The 26770-nt window shown below is 38.7% G+C and overlaps 1 protein-coding gene across 1 annotated transcript in view; it reads left to right on the top strand.

Moving 5' to 3' along the window:
- The first annotated feature begins 3997 nt into the window (after nucleotides 1-3997).
- Nucleotides 3998-26770, top strand: part of LOC126473959 (uncharacterized) — an 82918-nt gene continuing 60145 nt past the window's right edge. The window contains exons 1-2 of the mRNA XM_050101329.1: nucleotides 3998-6655; nucleotides 16707-16931. Coding sequence (XP_049957286.1) covers nucleotides 4237-6655; nucleotides 16707-16931 — 2644 coding nt within the window. The 5' untranslated portion in view covers nucleotides 3998-4236. The remainder of the gene's footprint in view (nucleotides 6656-16706; nucleotides 16932-26770) is intronic.

The following is a 26770-nucleotide window of genomic DNA, read 5'->3' as shown; positions in this document are numbered from 1 at the left end:
GTTAAACAGTGTACAAAACCAGTTTTCCCAATTCTCCACTGATGAGGGTAGCTCTGCACATTGAGCTGCCGAGGTAGCACTCCCTGGATTCAGAAGGCAAGGTGGTTGAAATACATCTGCTGGTAGCCTTGAAAGTGGTTTTCTGTGGTTTCCCATTTTCATTTTAAAGAAATGCCGGGATTGGTCCCATACTATAAGCCACAGCCAATTCCTACTGAATTTCTTTCTTTCCTGAGAGATTCCAGTTCTCTTAAAGATGCAACCTTTCTGTTTAAATGAAAACAATGTATTGTTGGCGACCCAATCATCTCCCTGTAGACTCCTGCCACTAAAAGGGATAAAATAAATAAATAATAATCCATATTCTCCTCATTTAGGCTCACGTGTGTGTCTGTTGGGTCACACTTTAATGCAGAAACTTATCTTTCTACATTGCAAGAAGTGACGCTGCATACTTAAAAGAGCAAATTTAGAAAAGTGAATAATTCCAGACCCTTTGCATTTTCGCCATCAAAACTTGTTCTAGTTTCTCTGTTGAACAGAGCTCTTCTTTTTTCCAACAGCCCTGTTGGTAAAATATTTTCATATTCAGAGGAGAAAGCTGGTGACTGGAATTTCATGAGATGATTGAGCCGCAATGAAAAACGCCTTTCTCTTAATGAAGTACAGCCCAATCCTGCATCATTTCTGTGACACTCTCTCCCGTATTTCGCAGTAATACAAGACGTGGTGCCCTTCTTTGAACTGTTTTGATGTACTCCGTCAGCCCTGTCTGGTAAGGATCCCACACCGCGCAGCAGTATTCTAAAAGAGGACGGACAAGTGTAGTGTAGGCAATCTCCTTAGTAGATCTGTTACATTTTCTAAGTGTCCTGCCAACAAAATGCAGTCTTTGGTTAGGCTTCCCCACAGCATTTTCTATGTGTTCCTTCCAATTTAAGTTCTTTGTAATTGTAATTCCTAGGTATTTAGTTGAATTTATGACCCTTATATTTGACTTATTTATCGTGTAACCGAAGTTTAACGGATGCCTTGTAGCACTCATGTGGATGACCTCACATTTTTCGTTATTTAGGATCAGCTGCCAATTTTAGCACCATTCAGATATCTTTTATAAATCTTTTTTCTATTTGTTTTGATCTTCTGATGACTTTATTAGTCAATAAACGACAGTGTCATTTGCAAACAATGTAAGATGGCTGCTCAGATTGTCTGCCAAATCGTATATATATATATATATATATATATATATATATATATATATATATATATATATATATATATATATATATATATATATATATAAGGAACAGCAAAGGGCCTACAACACTACCTTGGGGAAGCCAGAAATCACTTCTATTTTACTCGATGACTTTCCGTCGGTTACTATGAACTGTGACCTATCTGACAGGAGGTCACCAATCCAGTCACATAACTGAGACGATATTCCATAAGCACGCAATTTCACTGTAAGCTGCTTGTATGGTACAGTGTCAAAAGCCTTCTGGAAATTCATAAATACAGAATCGATCTGAAATCCCTTGTCAATAGCACTCCACACTTCATGCGAATAAAGAGCTAGTTGTGTTTCACAAGAACGATGTTTTCTAAACCCATGTTGACTGTGTGTCAATAGACCACTTCCTTCGAGGTAGTTCATAATGTTTGAACGCAATACCAGAATCCTGCTGCATATCGATGTTAATGATTTGGGCCTTTAATTAAGTAGATTACTCCTACTACCTTTCTTGCATATTAGTGTGACCTGTGCAACTTTCCAGTCTCTGGGTATGGATCCTTCGTCGAGCGAACAGTTGTATATGATTGTCAAGTATGGAGCTAATGCATCAGTATAATCTGAAAGGATCCTAATTGGTATACCGTGTGGGCCAGAAGACTACTCCGAGGATATTTACTTCTACGTTACTCATGTTGGCAGCTGTTCTTGATTCGAATTCTGGATCATTTATTTCGTCTTCTTTTGTGAAGGCATTTCGGAATGCTGTGTTTAGTAACTCTGCTTTGGCAGCACTGTCTTTGATAGTATCTGCATTGCTATCACGCAGGGAAGGCATTGATTGTTTCTTGCTGCTAACATACTTCACATATGATCAGAATCTCTTTGGATTTACTGCCAGGTTTCGACATAAAGTTTCGTTGTGGAAACTGTTATAAGTATCTCGTCATTGAAGTCCACGCTAAATTTCGAGATTTTGTAAAACATCGCCAATCCTGGGGATTTTTGCCTCTGTTTAAATTTGGCATGTTTGTTTCGTTGTTTCTGCAATAGTGTTCTGACCTGTTTTGTGTACCAAGGAGGATCAGCTTCGTCGTTTCTTAATTTATTCGGCATAAATCTCTCAATTGCTACCGATACTATTTCTCTGAATTCAAGCCACATCTGGTCTACATTTATATCATTAATTTGGAAGTAGTGGAAATTGTCTCTCAAGAAGGCATCAAGTGAATTTTTATCTGCTTTTTTGACTAGGTATATTTTTCGTTTATTTTTGGAGGATTTGGGGGTTACAATATTCAATCTCGCTACGACACCATCTCCCTCAGCGACAGCGTTAGCCAAATACAGCGCGTGGAACGTGCAGCCACCTGGGAAGTCTTTCGCCACCTGCTACGCCCGGGGGTGACCTCCCACTCGACCACTGGTGAGGGATCAACCTCAGTGCGAGCAGTAACTGGGCTGTCAACCGGTGAAGACCGATCGGAGGACAAGGCCGTGATGGACGTCCGTTGCTTCCCCATAGCTGTCCCACAGCAGTGGTGCCCATCCACTGCAGCCTCAAGCAGTTTAACTGAAGCCATCACAGCTGAAGCTTAGAGCGAAGTGTCACCATCTCTGCTTGCATCGACACACACAACAGTCGCCGTTCCTGTCCATACTAAAGACTGTGGAAAACTAAACTATGCAGATAAACGGAGTATCGGCACATGCTGCGCAACTCTGCTGTAGACCCTGACGAAAAACGCAGGAACTGTGTCTAATAAATTAGATTAACACTCAGAGATTCAAAAACCTAACTACCAAAGGACTTAGGTGAAACTAAATAATTCGCCCCTGTTTAGGAACTTGTAATATGTCACAAAATCGATTTACTTTCCCATGCAAACGAAATTCAATCTGCGTCATCGTTAGCCCTAAAAGAGGCGGGGTGGGTCATATAGTATTCCGTTTTTTGTCCTCATAAATGTACAGTGGCGCATAAAAGTTCCATGCAGTGACAACTTCGGGCTGTATTGATGTAGTAGATCTTTGGTTTATTTTTCTGTTAGTTATTCCATGTTTTACATCGTGCATGCATTCATGTTTGTATAACTGTAAGCTGTTATCGAGTCTGTGTGTGAATTAATGTCGCGTTTTCTCCGATACCCACATATCTACGTCTGCTACAAGTTCTCTTAGCATCGAGCGTCGACATGTTCGCTACAAAGACGGAGTTCTAACTGACGCGTTCCAGTTATAAATGCTGCCCAATAATATTGTGCCCAATAAACATTGAGTGTTGAGAGATCCCTTAGCGTAATAAATGCTAAAAAAAAGTAGGGAATCTTGTAGGCATCCATGTGGAAAACTATAAATACTAGCATTGCCTCGCCACTATACTGCGGAAATACTGATATTTTTTGAAATAAGTGTCTTCGGTAACGATCTGTCTGCAAAAACAAAAAAATGCAATATCCATAATCACAGCACAAGAATGCAAATCATCCTGAATTTAGTAAATGCAACCTCTTTTTTTTTATGTGCCAGAACAGAGCTGTCAACGTGGAAATGGGAATGTAGTAACTGAAGATTTCTTAATCGCTTCTTTAATTGGTCTGCTAGAATGGCTACCGCCAAGGAGGTTACGCTACCGCAAGATTGAGCAAGGAGATTACAACACAGTCTAATTTGAACTACTTCGCCATCGAAAAGAGAAATGTAGTCTTTGGATGGCCGTATCTTGGACGTTGAAATATCTTATGTTTTGTAACAGTTTGTGGCCTATGAACTATGTGTTTACGTTTTAGATTTGTGAGTTTACGTTGGCTATTTAAAGAATGATTTGTATGTTCTACCACTACGCGAACACTAGAACTTCGTGGGTCCCTGTGTCGTGAATTATGCTGGTTGAAAGTTTAATAACCCAAGCGAATTTTTATTTTTATAGCTTGAATTCTGTAAATTTCTGCGGAAAATAATAAAAACTCCAATGAAAGCTAACTTCTTGATCGGTAAATATGACTTTTCACAGCCACACTTCCGAGGACGTGAAGTCTCCAGTTACTTCAGATGCATCGCTTGCAGATTTTGAGTCCCCACAGCTAGTGACAAAGTCTGTGAACGGTCTGGGTGAATCATATGTAGTCATTGCGGGTAGTAAACCATTATCGATAATCATTAAAAAATGTATTTTGCAAAATTCGATTAGTGATTTTAACAATTTTACTTCAAACAGTGAACAGTGTAGTGACAATGGAAATAACCAGCTTTCTGTGGAGGAAGATAGATATTCACGGCATTGTCTGGAAATTGCGTGCGTTTCGAGTGAGGAAGCGACAGCTCCTTGCTTTAAAAGTTCTGAGCTACATCTGGATTCTATTTCGAAAAGTATTAATGAGTGCGACGCAATCGCGGATGGTAGTGCAATATGTGAAATAGATTGTGGTTTGGTAAATGGTTCACAGAACTCAGACATTCCCTCTGATGCTACATGTAGTCAGCAGGAAGACAACTACATACCTTTGTGCGATGTGAATGAACTCAATGGTAAACGAAACACAATAATGCAACTGGAATCGAGTTCAGCGTGTTCGGCTACAGAAAATTCCATTGCTAATGCTCGTGAATTGGAAGAAGAGACTAATGTTGAAACGCTATGCACACCTGAATCTGAAGTTTATGTAAGGTCAGAGGATACAAACGTAATTACAGAAACAGATTCGAAGATGTCTGCCAGCCAGATACATTCAAAGGAGAGTGGGCTATATGGTACTGTGGAGCCTATTCTCTTAGACGAAAATGCAGTTTCTAGTTTGTCACCAACTTTTGCTTTTTATGGCACTGTGGAAGGCATGTCTGATGTGATTATATCTCAGGATAATATTAATGACAGTGATGTGCTTAATGACACACACATTTCATCTGCAGGTTCACCTGCGAGTCCAGTTTTGGGAAGCGCTTCGAAAGTTCAGAAAGGTACACGAACAAGGAGGGGTGAAAACAGCTGCCACTTAAAAGTAAAGTGTGTTGAAAGGCTCCATAATGTTGCCAGTTGTGATACTCCTCTGTGTTCATATCAGAGAACTGTTTCACATTGCTGTAGTAGGGAAGGTGGTGGAGTTGGAGAGCATGAAACAGATGGTGAAGCAGCCCATCATTCACTGCCATCAGATAGGCGAAACTTCTTAGAAATTGGTGTGTTGAGTCTGGAAAAACAAAAAATGCTAAATATTTTGGAAGATAGCTGTCCAGAAACCACTGTGGAATGTAATAAAATTGGAAGGATTGATGAAAATAGCCCAGTAACTATTCAGGAAGGTGTTAATGATGGTTCTGTAATTGGTGGAAATGTGAGGAAAAATGATGAAGCTATTTACCATCAAAATATAATAAACTTTAGTGCTGGGTATAAAAATTTGAACTCATTTAAATCCTGCAGTGATACTTCATTAATATTAAAGAACTGTTTCCACAATTCAACAAGATTACATGAGGATGAAAAATTTGGTGCATCTGACATCTGTAGTAGTGCTGTCCCAGGAGCAAACTCAATTCTTGGAGGGAATTTACACCAGGAAGAAAAAACATTGTTGTCAAATGCTGGAGAAATTGAAACAGCACCATCAAGTGTGTCTTTTAACACCAGCATTCATTCGGAAGGCAGAATTGTTCATGCAAATAATGTCTACAACATAACTCCTGATACTGATAGAGCTGTGGCAAATTCTGACATTAAGTTATTGGCAGGTGATTGTGTTCATGAAACACAAGAAATTTCTAGCAGTGAGATCTTGGAAAATGGATGCTTGGAAGAAAAATATGATGAAAATCAGACATCTCAAGTCAAAGAGAAGTGTAATGACTTTAAAGTTCCAATGGAAGAACGCAGTCAACTGGACTGCCACTCACAGAATGACAGATTTTCACAAAACTTGCTGGCAGGCGTGTGTCCAGCATCAGACACAGTTCCTGAACAAGATAACCGGGAGGCCAGTGAAAAGTGTAACAAGCCTTTCATTCGAGATAATGAGGACAGTTGTACCCGTAGCGACAGTGTATTTGAAGACTTTTGCTTTGATTCAGTTAAAGAATTTGACAATGATTATTTTGACCAGCTTCTGGACAGTCCAGTCATAGATACATCAAAAGTAGGCGATAGGGCTCGATATCTATCAGTGTGTGATAGTTCATCACCAGATCCGAAAGGTGATCCTGTAAGAAATGATTTGCAAATGGATGTCGGTGATAGTGTCAGTTGTAGTGATAACACTCTGCAGGAACCAAATTTTATACCTCCGGAGGACAGTCTGAATTGTTCTGTGACCATAGAAAGGACTTTTAATAGTGCAAGTCAGTTGGAAAATTCACCACTTCTGTTTGCATCAGATGATGAAAGTTCTGGCAGCCAATGGGAAGGCGCAGAGGCAGCTTTGAAAGGTAAGCTATCTGAGAAACTTAACAGCTTCTACAGATTGCATTTCAAATTTTGATATGTAGTTGAACTTAAATTTTGTACTATTGTACACTAACATTGATAGTTTAGTTTATTAAGAAAGTTCTGATTAGTTTTACTTATGAAATTTTTAATAAAGATCATAAAAGATTTCCATATCACTCAGTGATTTTGTTGGTTTTAATAGCCAGTGAACCACTACATAGATCTAAAGTGATCATGGTTTGATGTAGCAAACAAGAAATCTTTTATTACATTAGTATATGCACATACTATTCAGAACACGCACATGACCAAGAGTAAGGAAGGTCTTCCAAGTGATTTTGCTAGCTTATCAGTGATCATCTGCTTTGCTGGGATTTGTTCCACTATAATTTGAGCTGAGTCTTTTTTTTTCTTTTGTTCTTCTTTTTTAGCCACTTGTTTCGGATAAGTCGACTGCACCTTTGTTATCACAATAAAGTTTAATAGGGTTGTTTTCAGGACATAGAAATATTTCCTTTTCTGACATCTGTAGCCCACATGCCTCTTGACAGGCTGTATTCAGTAGGTGATAATGCTGATGTGGGTTGTTCCTTGCTGCTCCAGGAAATTACAGCACCTTGTGATTTAAACAGAAAACCATCCTCTTTGTCTGCTGCCCAGTCTGCACCACTGCATCCTGTGACATTTTGATTCTCTCCTCTAGAAAACTGCTGCTTCAAATCCGTAGTCCCTTTCAAATGACTGTCTGCCAGTTAGGCATGCCTGGATCATTGTTAAAGTGACTTACTGAAAATTAACATAGGGCCTATCATCAATATAAATTTCAACAATTATTGTTATTTCCTTTATTCTTCTGACAGACACATGAATCTGCTGTACTTCTTGTGAAGTTCAGTTTCAAGAATGCTTCATTAGCGTAATATTCCAGTTGCGACTAGCTGCTACTTTTGTTTTGATCCATAAACTACTTTCTTAAGTCTCATGATACATTTGTCCTTAACAGTGATTTTAACATAAATTTCCTCTTTCGCATTGTCTTGTGGGAATGCCGTTACAAAATCTAAATGATCTATGTGTAGGTCATATTTAATAGCTAAACCAAACAGATTCCATGATGAATTACAGCAGATGTCTGCAGGATATGTCTCTTCCTAGTTTAAACCATGTGTTTGTGTGTGTGTTTCCTTTAATTACTAACCACGCTTTGTATATAAAAATATGTCCTTGGAGATTCTCTTTAGTTGTGAAGACCTGATTGGTGTCAATTGGCTTTAGGCCTATATCTGGAAAGCTGTGTAGGGGGGGATTGCTTTTTTTCCATGTATGATTGTCAGCATATGACTGCAATTCTTTAATTGCCTGAAGTATGATGGATGTGAATTCTCTATGCCTGTAGAGTAATAGGTCACTTATTCATTCTCAATTGGTTTCTCTATTCTTCATGAAAATCTGGGTGCTTGGGTATGCCGTGAGGATGCAGAATTTTCATTTGGGTCCAGTGAATTTGAATCTACTGAGCTGCTTTGGTCAGGTAAAATTCATCTTTGGTTGTCACCATTCTTGTCACTAGTAGGCTTCTGATCCATCATTCATAATTTTGGGAATAATTTCTGGCACATGAGACTTTTTAGGTGGTGTTATAACATTATTACTCTGAACAGTATTTTCTTTAATTATCACCACTATTTTCTTCAAATATCACCTCTCTCTCCTTTCTTAATTTTTGTTGGTAGGGATGAAATAGTTAATATACCTAACTCTGTTCACAACATTTTACCAGTATGCATTTAGAGTTCTTCTGATCCCATTTATGCCTGCTTGCTATATCTATATGAACAAAGGCCTCACTACCAAATAATGTTTCTTCAGGTGACATGCCTTTTCAAGATTTAGTGGGTGAGGTAAACAGCTTTACAGACTACTTTCTCCCTGTATACTTTTGGTAAGCCTGAAGCTGTCCATTTCTTCTAACATTCTACTATACCTGCTGCACTGTTTTATTCCAGTGTCTAGTGCACATTCACAAGGTCAGATTTAATTTCTCCTTTTTATTCTTTAATAATATAATTTAATTTCTACTCTTTATTCTTTAATAATATAATTTGATTTCTGGGTCATTTCATGTCAGTTCAACCAGGGGCTCCAGCTCATAGTCTCAGAGTTGACTGAAATTCAGTACACTAATTCTACCATGTGTGGAACACTCATGTACAAAGTATTAGTTTCCCCCACCAATTAGTTCTAGAATTATGACTTGTGAAAGAAGGTGGTGTGACCTGGAAATTGCAACCCGCATCTGGCAATCTATCTTCAGACCCAACTTCAGGTCTTAATAACTTTGGAACTATTCCACACAGTCCAGTGAAATTTTTACAACCCAGTAACATCCATTTAGCGAACACACTCCATGAATCAAAACACCAACAACATATTTCTGAGGGAAAATAAAAAATTCCAAAATGTGATTTAAAAAAATGTAATATGTTAAAAGGTACATATTGTAGGTGCCATCTATGCTAAATATAATTCACTCAAAAAGGGTATAAATTTTTTTTTGTGGTAAGCTTAATGTGGCCTAAACACACACAGAACTCATCATGCCCATATCAGTCACAAAAACTTAGTTACATGCACATGAAAATACAAAAATTTGAAAAATTACCTGAAAAACATGGATTTTCGAAGTGTGGTAGCACAAAAGGGACAAGTGGTATCCAAGCCAAATTTCACACACTGCATAGTGGACCATAATGATATATATCTCAAAATTTCAGCATGTTATTGCAAGACATTTGTGTACAATGGAAGTTGACAGATGTAGCCTATTTGGTGATGTGGCCATTGTTCCACAACACAATTTTGTAAAAACATATCGTAAACTGTTCTGCCTCTTCTTATCCTCTCCCACAACTGTTTAATCACTAAGCAACAACATATAGACAGATTAACACAACCCATCATTAATGTTTACTGCACCTTAACTACTAAAAACCATTCGATTGTGCTTCGAACAGAAGTTCTCCCACACTTTAGCTACTGTACATTGAGTGGCAAATTTTAGTGTCTTCCTGACACTGTGGTAGGAACTGGAACTGTCATAAGAATGTGTTCAAAAGGAATCCAACACCTGTCTGCCAAACGTGGCGAATGAAATGATCTTGCTGGTCCTGCTAGTGCCATGAAGTTCACAAATACATCACCTTCTGCTTTACAGCACTCTGCAACACATCCTAAGTACCATTTGTCATCATAAACAGCAATAACATAGCAACCTGGTTGTATGTTTCTGCTTTTGCTTCTGAATCCCGAGTCAGACACACTGTGGAGAGACATGTTGTGCATGAACCTATAGTTATAATAACCGGACAGTCTGCTCATCTGCACATTGTCAGAGTCCGCTGGAGAGAAGTGATGATGGCTCCTTGTGCCTGCAACAGTTTTAACATGTCCTAGTCTGCTTTTTAGCAACTCTTTGACTGATTTCACCTCATCTTTTGAAACATAGAATGATTGTATGCCAGAGATATTTTTCTGTACCCAGGTAAATAATTGAAGAGATGTTAGAATGTGACCTTCTCTAGGGTGCTGCAGACTAGCTCTTGATGCCATGCACTTAATGGTAGCACCAATACCACCACATACATTTTTACCATGACTTGTAGTGAAAAAATTCCATTCCGCGTGAATCTGAAATCTTGGTAATTCATGCATAAATTTTTGAGATTTTTACAGTTTTTGTACTGACTAGCTGCCCCATCACTGAAGTATCTCGCAAAATGTATGTGAGGCAGCTTGTTTTTCACATATACCATGACAGTGCAAATGTGGGCATGAACTGCAATGGCATCATGAATTAGTCACCAAAAACACACAGGTTCATGACATTGGCAGTGTTTGTAATTCCAAACGTAAGGTTTGGAAGTTTTTTCAATGACTTTCTACTTCTCTTGGATTTTGCGTGACAGTTCCATGCAGTATCACCATACTTATGTCAATTGTAGCATCTCAGTCCCTTAAAGAAATTGTGCACAAAGTTTTTTTATTCTTTTTTGTTCACTAGCTGCATCACTATTCATAGAGTGACAATACTTTTCCTCCTTCACTTCCTTCAACAATTTAGTTTTAATAGAGTCTTTGCTTACTGGTATATCTGAATTCTCTAGGCTCAGAATCATTGGTTTATAGTCATCCTGTCAATAAAATGCACATTACCCACCCATATTTCACTTCAAAACTTAGAGCATTTCACTTATTAGATGGGGTAATTATTTGGCATATAAGTTCTTCTACTGATTTGAAGCTACCCAGTCGAGCTGTGAGAAGTGTAGTAGCAGACTTCTTCTATAAAGTCGTGAATCTTCACATAACTCTTTCAGTTTGACTCCCCCCCAGCCCTCTGTCTAATGTTCTGAATGCAACTGGCTGCCCTACTGTAGCTCCACATCGTCCCTGTTTGCTCCCACAAGCAGCACTTTACTGTCCCCCACCCATACCCTGCTATCTCTCCCCCTTCCAGTCTCCTTATGCACACCACCCACATTGCTTCTCTCATCAAGCTCAGTTGCTTGCAGTCTGGCCTCGGGAGCCAGAGACAGTGGTAATGTGTGTGAGGGTTGCATTCTCATGAATATGTCTGTGTGTGTGTTGCTTAATTTAGAATAAGACTTTTTTCCAAAAGCTTACTTGTTTAGCAGTCTTTTTGCTGTTCTTGTTTGTGGCTCAACATTTCCACCATATGGTGAGTAGCTACTTCACAAAATTGTCAAACTAATGTGAGTCATGTGTAACCTCCACTCACCGACTGTTTTCTAAATTACTACTTGAACTTTACAGTAGCTGTAGCTTAGTGTTTTCTCACATAACGTGTGTTTGCTTTGGCATTTCACACAAAACTAACACCTTTTAACATTAAATAGTCCTTGGACTACACTCAGTTCAGTCTACCACCACAGTGAAAACTCGGACACGCGCGCGCGCGCGCGCGCGCGCGCGCGCACACACACACACACACACACACACACACACACACACACACACACACACACAGAGAGAGAGAGAGGAGGGGGGGTGGTCATGGAAGCAATTTAAGGCTATCTTTCATGACCCTTTGTAACTAGGAATAAACTGCATGGAAGACTGAATGGTTTCAATTTTTATGATCCAAATACATTGCCCTTGATTGATTACCTAAAACAATCCTCTGTTCACTTTTCAGCATTGGAAAATGAGATAATGAACTCTGGTGTGGAGATTTTGCCAGTTTGTTACAGTGAATTGAGAACTAGCTTTGGAAATGAATTTCAACCTTTAAAAAAGGATGAACGTTGAGTTATAAATACTGTCGAGAAAATGGACTGTAATGTTTTGCATATTATGCTACGTAATGTTGAAGCATTTAAAACCAGTATTAACTAGTGTTTTGCCCATCTTTGAAGCAGTCCTCATCAGAGCGACTAAACTGTGAACTAGCCTATATGAATATATTTCTCTCTCATTTGTTTTGGACTGTGACAGAAAAATGTGAGAAATGTCACTTGGAATGTGCTTAGGAGAACTACAGTAGGGACTGTGGAAGGTATACGATCTAACACTTTTTGTTGCCTGATTTTCTGAGGAACAAATATACGTGTAAAAGACAGATTCATTGTTTACCTTTTTATAGATTCCAAGCTGTTTATAATATTGCAGAGCAACCTTGTAGCCGCTTTCATTGTAATTTATGTTCATATGTGATGTTTTCAGTTTTTAATTTCCTTTAAGTACTTTGGAATCAGTGAGGTGTTTTATATTAGTTTCTATTCATATGAGGCAACAGGACATAAAATCTTTTTCATTGTGGTGAACATGCTTTTTCTACCATCGTTGTCTTCCATGAGAATGAATTAATAACAGCTGATCCATATTTTACTCTAAATATCAGGGATGTTTAATGTAGAATTTTTAAACATTATGAAAATTTACAGGTTTTGACATAGTTTATTTTATAAGTTATTTTTAAGAGTGGAGTTAATTACTCTTCTTTCAGCTGAAGTCTTGAGTGACTACTTACACTTACAAAAATTTGTTTGTAGCTTAGGAGGAAGGGGGAAAGAGACAACGTGGTTTTAGTATCAAATTGAAAGCTTTGAGTACTGTTCAGATTTTGTTCCTTCCTCTTTGCCATTTCTTGAATATGGAGCACAGCTGAATATTGTTTACATTAAGTCACGTAAGTTTAGCTTAAATTGTAACTGTTAATGTGATTATGAGTTGTATTACTGCAATAGCTGTCACAGATTGCAGTCTGCTGTCTTACCTCCCTCAAATTCACTGCAGATCCTGAGGTTGTACAGGTTTGGGGTAAACAGCAGTTTAAATTTTTGCTACCAAAGTGACCCCCCCCAAATGAACCATGGACCTTGCCGCTGGTGGGAGGCTTGCGTGCCTCAACGATACAGATAGCTGTACCGTAGGTGCAACCACAATGGAGGGGTATCTGTCGAGAGGCAAGACAAACGTGTGGTTCCTGAAGAGGGGCAGCAGCCTTTTCAGTAGTTGCAGGGGCGACAGTCTGGATGATTGACTGATCTGGCCCTGTAATTATAACCAAAAAGGCCTTGCTGTTTTGGTACTGCGAACGGCTGAAAGCAAGGGGAAACTACAGCCGTAATTTTTCCCGAGGGCATGCAGCTTTACTGTGTGATTAAATGATGATGGCGTCCTCTTGGGTAAAATATTCCAGAGGTAAAGTAGTCCCCCATTCGGATCTCTGGGCGGAGACTACTCAAGAGGACATCGTTATCAGGAGAAAGAAAACTGGCGTTCTACAGATCGGAGCGTGGAATGTCAGATCCCTTAATCGGGCAGGTAGGTTAGAAAATTTAAAAAGGGTAATGGATAGGTTAAAGTTGGATATAGTGGGAATTAGTGAAGCTCGGTGGCAGGAAGAACAAGACTTTTGGTCAGGTGAATACAGGGTTATAAATACAAAATCAAATAGGGGTAATGCGGGAGTAGGTTTAATAATGAATAAAAAAAATAGGACTGCAGGTAAGCTACTACAAACAGCATAGTGAACGCATTATTGTGGCCAAGATAGACACGAAGCCCATGCCTACTACATTAGTACAAGTTTGTATGCCAACTAGCTCTGCAGATGATGAAGAAATGGATGAAATGTATGATGAGATAAAAGAAATTATTCAGGTAGTGAAGGGAGACGAAAATTTAATAGTCATGGGTGACTGGACTTCAACAGTAGGAAAAGGAAGAGAAGGAAACGTAGTAGGTGAATATGGATTGGGGGCAAGAAATAAAAGAGGAAGTCGCCTGGTAGAATTTTGCACAGAGCATAACTTAATCATAGCTAACACTTGGTTCAAGAATCATGAAAGAAGGTTGTATACATGGAAGAACCCTGGAGATACTAAAAGGTTTCAGACAGATTATATAATAGTAAGACAGAGATTTAGGAACCAGATTTTAAATTGTAAGACATTTCCAGGGGCAGATGTGGACTCTGACCACAATCTACTGGTTATGAACTGTAGATTAAAACTGAAGAAACTGCAAAAAGGTGGGAATTTAAGGAGATGGACACCTGGATATACTGAAAGAACCAGAGGTTGTACAGAGTTTCAGGGAGAGCATAAGAGAACAATTGACAGGAATGAGGGACAGAAATACAGTAGAAGAAGAATGGGTAGCTTTGATGGATGAAATAGTGAAGGCAGCAGAGGATCAAGTAGGTAAAAAGACGAGGGCTAGTAGAAATCCTTGGGTAACAGAAGAGATACTGAATTTAATTGATAAAAGGAGAAAATACAAAAATGCAGCAAGTGAAGGAGGCAAAAAGGAATACAAACGTCTCAAAAATGAAATCGACAGGAAGTGCAAAATGGCTAAGCAGGGATGGCTAGAGGACAAATGTAAGGATGTAGAGGCTTATCTCACTAGGGGTAGGGTAGATACTGCGTACAGGAAAATTAAAGAGACCTTTGGAGAAAAGAGAACTACTTGTATGAATATTAAGAGTTCTGATGGAAACCCAGTTCTAAGCAAAGAAGGGAAAGCAGAAAGGTGGAAGGAGTGTATAGAGGGTCTATACAAGGGCGATGTACTTGATGACAATATTATGGAAATGGAAGAGGATGTAGATGAAGATGAAATGGGAGATATGATACTGCGTGAAGAGTTTGACGGAGCACTGAAAGACCTGAGTCGAAACAAGGCCCCGGGAGTAGACAACATTCCATTAGAACTACTGACAGCCTTGGGAGAGCCAGTCCTGACAAAACTCTACCATCTGGTGAGCAAGATTTATGAGACAGGCGAAATTTCCCCAGACTTCAAGAAGAATATAATAATTCCAATCCCAAAGAAAGCAGGTGTTGACAGATGTGAAAATTACCGAACTATCAGTTTAATAAGTCACAGCTGCAAAATACTAATGCGAATTCTTTACAGTCGAATGGAAAAACTAGTAGAAGCCGACCTCGTAGAAGATCATTTTGGATTCCATAGAAATGTTGGAACACGTGAGGCAATACTGACCCTACGACTTATCTTAGAAGAAAGATTAAGGAAAGGCAAACCTACGTTTCTAGCATTTATAGACTTAGAGAAAGTTTTTGACAATGTTGACTGGAATACTCTCTTTCAAATTCTGAAGGTGGCAGGGGTAAAATATAGGGAGTGAAAGGCTATTTACAATTTGTGCAGAAATCAGATGGCAGTTATAAGAGTCCAGGGACATGAAAAGGAAGCAGTGGTTGTCAAGGGAGTGAGACAGGGTTGTAGCCTCTCCCCGATGCTATTAAATCTGTATATTGAGCAAACAGTAAAGGAAACGAAAGAAAAGTTTCAAGAAGGTATTAAAATCCATGGAGAAGAAATAAAAACTTTGAGGTTTGCCGATGACATTGTAATTCTGTCACAGACAGCAAAGATCTTGGAAGAGCAGTTGAACGGAATGGACAGTGTCTTTAAAGGAGTATATAAGATGAACATCAACAAAAGCAAAACGAGGATAGTGGAATGTAGTCGAATTAAGCCGGGCGATTCTGAGGGAATTAGATTAGGAAATGAGACACTTAAAGTAGTAAAGGAGTTTTGCTATTTGGGGAGCAAAATAACTGATGATGGTTGATGTAGAGAGGATGTAAAATGTAGACTGGCAATGGCAAGGAAAGCGTTTCTGAAGAAGAGAAATTTGTTAACATCCAGTATTGATTTAAATGTCAGGAAGTCGTATCTGAAAGTATTTGTATGGAAGTGAAACGTGGACAATAAATAGTTTAGACAAGAAGAGAATAGAAGCTTTCGAAATGTGGTGCTACAGAAGAATGCTGAAGATTAGATGGGTAGATCATATAACTAATGAGGAGGTATTGAATAGAACTGGGGAGGAGTTTGTGGCACAATTTGACTAGAAGAAGGGATCGGTTGGTAGGACATGTTCTGAGGCATCAAGGGATCACCAATTTAGTACTGGAGGGCAGCTTGGAGGGTAAAAATCGTAGAGGGAGACCAAGAGATGAATACACCAAGCAGATTCAGAAGGCTGTAGGCTGCAGTAGGTACTGGGAGATGAAGAGGCTTACACAGGATAGAGTAGTGTGGAGAGCTGCATCAAACCAGTCTCAGGACTGAAGACCACAACAACAACAAAGTGACTAATTTTGCAGCCTTGCAGTAGCTGCTCAATGTATATGATTACTGTCACACTTTTCGAAAGACCTTAGGATTGTGGAGTTTATATTTTGATCAGGACATGAGAGATGAGCTTGAGTTCTTTATTATGAAAAATGTCATCTACCTGTTATTCCCTAATTGACTGTTTAAATTTGTCTGTTGACATACCTTGGAAAACACATAAATGAGATAACTGCTCCTATTCTTAGCTTTTATCTTATGAGCTACATCTTTATGTTGAATGAGTTTTTAGTTGCATCAGATTTTCACTTTTCTTAGTTCTTTTTTGCTTTACATACTCTGAATATGCTGTAAGTATTCTCTGATTGTTGTTTTTGTGATTATTTGTAGCATTAATAGTAGAATGTTACATTACAGAAAATAAATCCCCATCAAGAACTGTAACACCTGTAACGATGCACAGTACTATTATTGAAGCCTTGCATAGTAAGCTTCAGAAAATACAGGAGTTACTTCTTGGGATTCCTCCACCACCATCAATCACAATGCCTAACCACACAGTTGAAGAAATGCTAAGACTGATCAAGCAGAATGAGCATCTGATGGTACAGAAATCATTTACAAATAGTGGAAACGTGCCAGGTAATATGCAAGTTCATAATCTACTTTCAGTAAATATTTAAGATCCAACCAGACAGGGAAGATGAAAGAGCCTTGTTGGACGTCATTTGACAATCCATCAGTAGAAATCATGAGTGATTAATTCAGTGTAAATTATTTTTATGAAATGTTTATATTTCCAGGATTTGTCTTCATTAATAATGATAATAATAATAATAATAATAATAACAATAACAATGTAATACTCATTTTGAGAGTAGTAGACCTGCATCTAGATCGGTGTATATAAATTAAAAGCCAAATTGTGGTGTAGAATACTCAGTAGGGCAAGCATAAGATAAGGCAGTTCATCCACAGGAGACAACCTTACTATGAGCATTATTGTGTAAGTTTCTTACTTTCAAAGGAATGGCTGTGCCAGTGGTGCCAGCTACCATCTGTCACACTTTAAATGTTGCTATTGAATGAGATCATAATCTCCAAGCAAAATATGTGCAAGGAGAGCCATACATAATCAAACATGAGATATTATGTGTAATGTCATCAGTTAAAAAAGAAAATCCTAAGAAATTTCCATTTGACATGTGGTGCCTTTCTTGTAGTGTTACTTTGTAAGTTGCTGTGACCTCCCTAAAGCTTCGTGTTGATTAAACACAGTCTCCACAACAAGCACAGCCCTTTCTAGAATTTTTTTTTTATGCTCTGATTTGTTCAGGATCATAATCAGACTGCAGTTCTCAAGAAGTCCATCAAATTACTTTTATAAGAAATGATTTTTGGTAGACAAGTTACATCACCTCAGATCTGCTGTTGAACTGTTGCATGGCACTTTTTTCCCATTTTTTTCTTCCAGGTGTTATTCTATCTTGTGCAAGCTTGATAGCTATTACTAAGTATTTGCATGATCGTACAGTTTCTATAGACTTGCCATTAACTTTGTATTTATGTAATAACTAGTGTGTCATATAATTATCACAATCTGTTCCATAAAATATCTAAATTATATTCAAACCATGTTGGAGGATTTTCAAGACTATCAAGAAGTAAGGCAAAGACAGTATGTTACCTTGCGCCTTGAATAAAGTTACAATTAAAACTGCTGTAAGGAACAAAGTGTTTCAAGCAAGCTCCTGTGTAAGTTATAAGTAAAGTTAATGTGCCATGCTGACAGCTCATTAAATCTGTGGAGTGGCTAAAGGCAACTGTAGCCAACACAGAGGTATAAATGCTGAGTGCATTGTCCCATTAATACTAATTGTGGACTCAGTCTCCATGTAGGTCCTCTCATCTTCATTTATATGTCACTGCTTAGTGAGGAAACGGAAACACGAATCATCCATTTGATGATTTTCGTTGTAGGTCACACAGGGAGGTCAGTGGCGTGAAGACATGGGAGGTCACACGACAGGATGTGCTACTGTCCATGTCACCAATCATGCAAAACCCAATGCAGTCATTTGTTCATGATAAATGAAAACCACTGTTGTCATGAAAATTGATCCATTGTGCGTATTACCTCATCCACTGTTTTCTGCCCGTGCTTGATGTATATTCTGTCCACAGTGCAAAATGATTACAAAAATTGCAACTTGGGTTAGCCAGTCTAATGCGTTTAGAATCCCCAGTTGAGCAGGACATTGTTGGGATGACTGAGGTCATCAGATGTGTGCCTGGAAATTTGTCCATTTATCCGTCAACAAATCCTGACCATGTTTCAGGTAGTGTGGATAAAATTATGGCCTCAGTTGCATGAGAACTGGGAGGAAACTATCATAGACAGTAAGATGTCTTATCTAAGCAGAAAACTGCCGTAAGTTGTATTTAGCAGTTCAACCAATATTGTCCAGGGACATAATACTGACTGGGAAGAAATCACACATAGGGTTCCCAAGGGCCCAATCTGAGGTCCACTATTTTTCCTCATATATGTATATGACCTATCTAATACACAACAACCAGAATTAGTTCTTTTCGCAGAAGACACTACTGTTGTAATCAATCCAGGCAGCATTAGGGAGGATGATGGTTCAATCGCACGTCCGGCCATCCTGATTTCCCTAAATCGCCCCAGGCAAATGCCGGGATGGTTCCTTAGAAAGGGCATGGTCAACTTCCTTCCCCATCCTTCCCTAATCCGATGATACCTATGACCTTGCTGTTTGGTCTCCTCCCCATAAAGAATCCAATCCAATCCAGGCGTACATACAGAAACAGAAGAAATGGTAAACAGTGTCAAAGTATCATTGACTGGCTTTCTGAAAATGGTCTCGGCCTCAATTTTTTTAAAAAATATGTAACATATTCTGTTCTGCTCATCTCGGGGTACTACACCATTGATAAGTGTAACATAGGATGAAAACTTCAAAAATCTTAGGTGTCCATATTGGTGAGCATTTAAACTTGGCAGAAGCACATTTTGGAACTCCTAAAACAACATTGTTTAGCCACATTTGCACTTAGAATCACTGCAAATCTTGGGGAGAGAGAAAACATAAAGTTGATATATTTTTTATATTTTCATTCAGTAATGTCAAATGGAATAATGTTTTCATTAAGAAAGTAAGTCTTTGTTGCTCAGAAACGTGCAGTTAGAATAATATGTGGTGCTTACCCACGATCATCTAGTAGACATCTGTTTAAGGCGTTGGACATTCTGACTGCTGTTTCACAGTATATTTATTCCGTCATGAAGTTTGTTGTAAATAATCCACTACTATTCAAAAGCAACAGTGATGCTAGAAGGAAAAATGGCTGGGTGCCATTCCTGCACAACCCTCTGCCCTCCCAGGATGTAATTTTTGTACGCCACCAGTCTGCATCTAGTATCGTCTCATCTAAAAGTGTGAGAATGGTTTCAAAATGTGTGAAAATTGCGTAACTGAGACAGGATGAGTGTAGCAGCCCACTATTCATCTTGTCGCAAGAGGCAAAAGCTACCAAATTGCGCCATTTATTTCATTTGGGAAATGAACCTTAGTAAAGCCTTATAGATTAAGTGGTCCACATTTAACACTCATTTCCATCCACCTGTGTTGCATTTCTGTTATCTACTTAAATTGGTGAACTCAATGTCATTCCAAAAACGCCTAAACATATTCATATATTACGTGAGTGATAGTGTGTCAGTAAATATTCCTGTGACGGGATTATCAGGGGAAAAAATTGCATTTTGAAAAATAATGTCGAATAGACTGTCAGTTACAGTGACTAACAGTCATATCACTGTTAAGCCTGAGCATACTGCAGAGCAGTACCTCAGTGGTGAAGTCTCATAGCCCTGCAGTGCTTTATGGGCTTACTTATTTCTTTTTGTCAGGATAAGCTATTGAAGTTGTACAGACTGTAGCAATGTACAATGTTCACAGTATTCTCATTTGTAATACCTACAGTGAAGGTACTACAAAAGGAAGGAAGGAAGAGTGGTGATTCCATTAACAATGAAACATTAGATAGTGAGACCTCCGACTGGACAAAGAAGGTGGCTTAATGGCTGTACAGTTTCAAGCAAAAACTGGGTATGTGACTGGTCCAACTCATCTTTCTTTGTAAAGTTTCACCGTTGTCAGTTTTTGCTACTTATTGTCATACACACTTATACAAATTTTACCTCAAATGCACTTTTCAGCTTGGCATCCCAAGTGGGAGCCATGAATTGTGATGCCTCATGTGTAGAAATTTACAGTTGTGATGTCCCTCTCAGTTTGGTACCTCAAGCAGTGGCTTGTGACGCTTAGGCCTATAACTGCTCCTGGTGTGGTGAAACTACTTTAGTGATCTTACAGAATTAATCTCTGTATAGAAAAGGGAATATCCTGACTGACTCACTGACTCATCACCACACATCACAAACTGCAAAGGGAAGAAAGTTGAAATTTGGAGAGGGTGTTGATCTTATACTGTACGCATCGTTTAAGAATGGATTTTTCTAAATTTGTCCCCGAAGGAGGTGAAGTAGGGGATGAAATATTATAAGGAAATTTTGCAGCTATAACTATGAAAACTGGCATTTAATTTCTTGGTCAGAAATAATAAAAATACATGTTACAGTATGTTTGGAAATTTGAGTCTTAAGTGGGTGAAATAGTGAGTGAATATTTGTTTTGAAAATAAATAGTTATTTAAGCAGTACTATTTTTAAAGCTACATCTATGAAAATTTGACTTCTCAATTAGAAATTAAAAAAAAAGAAAGAAAAAGAAAGTGTTTCAGTGTTTGTGGAATTTCAACCACGAAGGGGATGAAATAGTAGAAGAAACGTTTTTAAGAAATTATTTCATTGTGAAAGCATTTCTAAAGGTAAATCTATGAAAATTTGTATTTACCTTCTCAGTCAGAAATTAAAAAAATACATGTTTCAGTGTTTTTTGAAAATTCATCCACTAAGGGGATGAAATTTTTAATGGAAATGTTTCCTTATGAAAACATTTTGGAAGCTAAAAAAAAAAGTTGGCTTCTTGCTTGGAAATTAAAAAAAACCTGTTTCAGTGTGTTTGGAACCCCTGAGGGAGTGAATTTTTATGAAGATATTTCGTTCATACTGCCTACGCAAGTGAAGCAGTGAGCACTAAGTTAGTTGCATAAAAAATTTCTTGAAACACATCAAGTAAATGGTAAAACTTATGAAACCTCACACTTCCTGCAGCTGATGGGGAAAATATAGTATGAATTTAACCTTTATATGATATTTTTTCAGTAACCTATTATGTATTGTTCCTAATGATCTGTGGCGAACTGAGTTGCTGGTGTTACGCTAGAAGAGAAAAACTTGATGGTCATTGCTTTTCATATTTCTCCCATTTCTGTTTATATACTAGCCTTTTTCCTGCGGTATCACCCAAGTTTGCGTTCAACACATGTATGGAACACACCACCTCCTCCCCCTCTCTTGTGTCCACCTCTTCCTCCCTCGGTCTGCCTACCTCATCTCCCCACCTCTGTCTATCTGTCTCCCTCTCCTCATTCTGTCTCTGTCTCTTCATCTCTTCCTCCCCCTCTCTTTGCCCATTCTCTACACTCCCTCCCTCTGACTATATCTTCCTCCTCCTTCCCTCTAACCATATTCACCTTCACCACTTTCTTTACATTTCTTCCTGGCCCTCTTACTTTCCCACCTGCCTGCTACCCCTCTATACCCTCCACGTGCCTCATGCATCACCCCTCTTCCCCTCTCGCTGTCTATTCCTTCCCCTCTGTCGCTCTGTCCATCCTCTCCTCTATTCATCTCACCCTGCCCCCAGCCATGGTATGTGTAGCCTCTGAAATACAGTTGAGTAAAACGGGCTGATACTACTCCACAACAAGCCTGTCATGCAGAGCAGACTACACATCAGGGGCTTGAAAATCATTTATTTGCCTCTGACATGCAGGTTTCCATGCAAAGCAGGTCAGTAAAGCCTGTCATATATATAAAACAGATAACTATTCCTCTCTGTTTAGTGTTACTCTCATTTTACTAGTTGTGAAGATTAGTTGTGTGCCATTGCTTCAATCTATCGAGGATGAAAATGATTGTGTAACAAACCTCTGAGAAGTGTTGTTTTCTGACAATGTCCCCTATTTCAAATTACACACAGCAATCCAGTTGTCAAACAGTCCTTATCATGGTTTCATGTCCAGATAATCGTTATTCAAGGAAATATTTTGTTTACTGAGCTTCAGTGTAACTGGTTAAGAACTAATCAGTAGTTTTATTTATTTTTAAAAGAGGAAAATGCTGTAGTGTCAACAGTCCTAATGTCTACATTCTGCCAAATGTTGCTAATGAAGAGAATGTCGGAGGCTTTTCATTTAATTGTTTTTTAAACAGGTGAGTTGTTATGAAAATAATTTATTTTCCAATACCACCACAAGAGTTATCAGTTTTGGAAGTCACCAGCCATTTACAGTACATAAAACCAGTGCTGAGCTTTACACCAATCACTGAGAAAACAAAATCAAATAAAGTGTAGTTTCATCAGTGGTTGGAATGAACCATGGCATCAGTTTTATGATCTTTTCTTTTTAACATTTCATTCTCAGCTTGGGTGTAGTTGGGTGGGCCTTTGAGAACATTGTGTCCTAATGGGTCAAGATTCAAGCTGTGTTGTACCATTGTGGCTCTGTTTATTTGTTTGTTTAGATAAAGTGGGACAGCTCTAAAATTCTCCATTGCAGCAAGGGAAACCTCCAAAAACCTTGACTGGGAGTGCTAACTGTTGATGCTACTTGTCTGCGTGCATAGTGGGCGCAAACTGTTCTGTCAGTCACACTCTGGTATGAGCTAGCAGTGACATGAATAGACTCGCGGTTCGCGACCATGTCACCAGATGAAAAGGTCTGACTAATCTGTGAGCTTGGGGGGGGAGGGGGGGGGCAAACACTGCTCAGCATTCCCCCACCAACTCTCAATGGCAGGTTTCCCCATGCGCTCACACTACAAGAAAGTCAATGCCTGCTTGCCTGTGACAAGTCTGGCAGACAGGGACACTTTATGTCCACTGCAATTACCCTTTTGATGTCCATGTCTGTTTTGCCAAATTTCACTGGTTTTGCAGTGTCAGTTGTTTTAGACATGGCATGGCTGCAATCTGGAAAGACCTTGCATCCATGCCAACATTCCACATGTTGTACTGCACAACCATACACACAGACAGATTGTTCTTCCAGTGACAATTGTGCGAGTTGTGGTTACCAGCACATTTGCCACATCTTGATGTGTGCTGGCAGAACTCTGTCTTGTGACTGGTGAATCTTTGTAGTTCCACATCTGGTCCTTAGGGTGGAGCTTCACCATTACCTGTAAGCTCAAAGGCTTCTGCACCTCAAATATCTCGGTGCAGCCTAGAGTGTGGTAGCCATTGTTGACTGTTTTTGTGGCCTAGATGAATAGGGGAATTTCCTTTTTGTTGGTCCAGTTGTGCAAACAAACTGCCACACACCATAATCCGAAGTTATCCATCCCCATCCTGACCAACTTTTTGTTCACTGACCATGGTGGGTCCATCAGTGGGGTGTGTTTATTGGTGTCTTCAACAGTACTAGTGACATTGGTTGATCTGTGGTGTACTGTTGTGCAAGATCCCTTATGTGCTTGTAGTCATACCTGCAGGTTACCATACTCCAAAGTATGCTGTCGCCTAAGGATTTGATCTCAAACTCAAATGCTGTGACACTTGTAAGCTTGTGTACTTCAGTCCAGCAGTTGCCCATGTACTTGATGCAAGGAACGAAGCATCTTCTGCAGTGCCCTTCTGATACTGGGCAGTCAGCTGTGGAGCATTTTTCCACTGCAGGATTGCCCTTTGTCCTCATGTACCAGAACAGACTATAATCCTTCTCCCTCAAGAATTCCAAGGTATCTTCAGTTAATTCTGCCTTCCAACAATGATCGATTGTCAGTCTGTCATCCGCCGTGTCCGTTATCATACTGTTTAGCACTACAAACTCCATGGTGGCAACAACTTCCAACTTCTTGGCAGACCTTCCACACTTTTTTTTCCCCATGCAGCTCAGCTCACATGATGATTTTGCATCACACCATAAAAAAGCACTCAACAATTTTGCCAATGCTGAGCAGTACAGGTCAATCCTCAACTGTCTCTCTTGTTCTGCTGAATCTTATGATGTGAAGATTGCCGGAAATGGCTGATTTCATGTTCAAGTTATTGTGAATGTACCTGAAAATAAATTATTTTCAAAACATGGAGTCACTACTGGCATCAGTATGACTGAAATGTTGTTCTTTTCAAGATGAGTTGATTAATTTCTAGTAGAAATATTATATTTTGGTCCAAAATGAGGCACATATTTCCACAAAAATTCACGATAATATCAGTAATGGTGGTAGAGGGGCCTTATCTTTATCTAGTGAGTTCACTTGCTTTAAAATTCAACACTTGCATAATTCTATATGTTCCATTGTTTTTTATTGTATGATCTCCTTTTGAGAGCAAAAATTCAGTAAGTAGAATTCAGAATTACACAGTTCTTTTTACTGTACTCTGTTGCCGTACTTGTACTGCACATTTTGAAATATCGACTGTCTTTCTTACAGCACAAACTTATTTCTGTGTGTGTGTGTGTGTGTGTGTGTGTGTGTGTGTGTGTGTGTGTGTGCGTGTGTGTAATTTGCTTTGTCGCCATCATTAAAGATGACATGTTTGTTAACTTTTTTGCATGTTCTGTGGATCATATTTGTGACAACTTGCTATAATGTAGAATGTGTCACTGTGTTTACAAGTAAGATACATTGTCTTTCTGAAAACTGGATTTATCCTAATTTAAAACAAATTTTGATAATTGTAACACAACCATGTACAGATTCACCTATTGATTAATAGTTGTTAAGTGGAAATTAATTTAGTTTGTTTTTAAAACTCTTATTATCTGCAAACTCATTAATTCACAAGGAAGTGGTCGAGAATTTTTGCAACTACATCCTGTGCTCCTTTTTGTGCAAAAATAAAGTGCTATAGTATTTTCAAATTGTGCCTGAATGTTCCCAATAAAATGAATAGTAAATTTATTGTGAGGCTGTTGTTAATAAGCTTAATTTTTTACACAATTGCGTAATTGAATTTTGAGGTTGAACACAAGATTCTTTTTTATCCTTACATGTTTCTATACAGTGAGTACTGTGTGCCCATGTGTGGAATAGGCCCAGAAAGTTATTTCATGTCATTGAATGGAAGTATGCTAAGTAAGCTAATTCTCTCGTGGTTTTATTTTCAAAATATGCAATTAAACATACAGTAACTGTCACTGAAGTAAAAAAATTTAAATGCTCTGTAATATATGGCTTCCAATTCTAGTTCTGATCAGTATTCACTGCCTGGAATTTTGAACACTCAGTTTTAACTATTTCCTTTTGCCATGCTGTACTATCGTCAGATGTAGAAGTAACTTTGGGTGTGCCCCAGCAAAATTGTGTTGAGACCCTTGCTGTTTGTGTTTTATATTAATGACTTTGCAGGCGATTTTAATAGTAACTCAGACTTTTTGCAAGATGATGCAGTTATCTGTAATGAAGTACTGACTGAAAGAAGCTGCATAAATATTCACTCTGATCTTGATAACGTTTCAAACTGGTGCAAAGATTGGCAGCTTACTTTAAATGTTCAGAAATGTAAAGTTGTGCACTTCACAAAAAGAAAGAGTAGCATCCTGTGACTATAATATCAATGAGTCACAGCTAGAATCAACAAACTCGTAGAAATACCTGGGTGTAACGCTTTGTAGGTATATGAAATCAAATGACCATATAGGCTCAGTTGTGGGTAAAACAGAGTATTGAGGAAATGCAATCAGTTTACAAAGGATATTGCTTACAAATCACTTATGCTCCCCATCCTAGAATATTGCTCAAGAGTTTGGGACTGTTACAAAATAGGATTAACACGGGATATTGAATGTATGAAGAAGAGAGCAGCATGAATGGTAACAGGTTTATTTGACCAGTTGGAGAGCATCACAGAGATAGTGAAGAAATTGAACTGATGGACTCTTGAACACAGACAAAAACTATCCAGAGACAGCTTTCTTGCAAATTTACAAGAACTGTTTTTGAATGATGACTACGTGAATTTGCTACAGACTCCTATGTATTACTCACATAGGGATCACACGGACAAGATCAGACTAATTACAGCACACACAGAGGCATTTAAACAATCCTTCTTCCCACACTCCATACATGAATCGAACAGGAAGAAACCCATTACTGGTACAGTGGGACATACATTCTGCCACACACTTTGCAGTGGTTTGCAGAGTATAGATGTAGATGGGTATGGTTATTGACGGTGATGTATCATGCCTTGTACAGAATTGGATGAACTGTGATGTGATTCTTCAGTTTCTCCTGTCGTATTTGTTGACCAAAC

This window comes from Schistocerca serialis, chromosome 4, assembly GCF_023864345.2.
Source record: "Schistocerca serialis cubense isolate TAMUIC-IGC-003099 chromosome 4, iqSchSeri2.2, whole genome shotgun sequence".
Classification (NCBI taxonomy): domain Eukaryota; kingdom Metazoa; phylum Arthropoda; class Insecta; order Orthoptera; family Acrididae; genus Schistocerca; species Schistocerca serialis.
The sequence above is the reverse complement of the archived record's forward strand: the minus strand, read 5'-3'. Positions and strand labels throughout refer to the sequence as shown.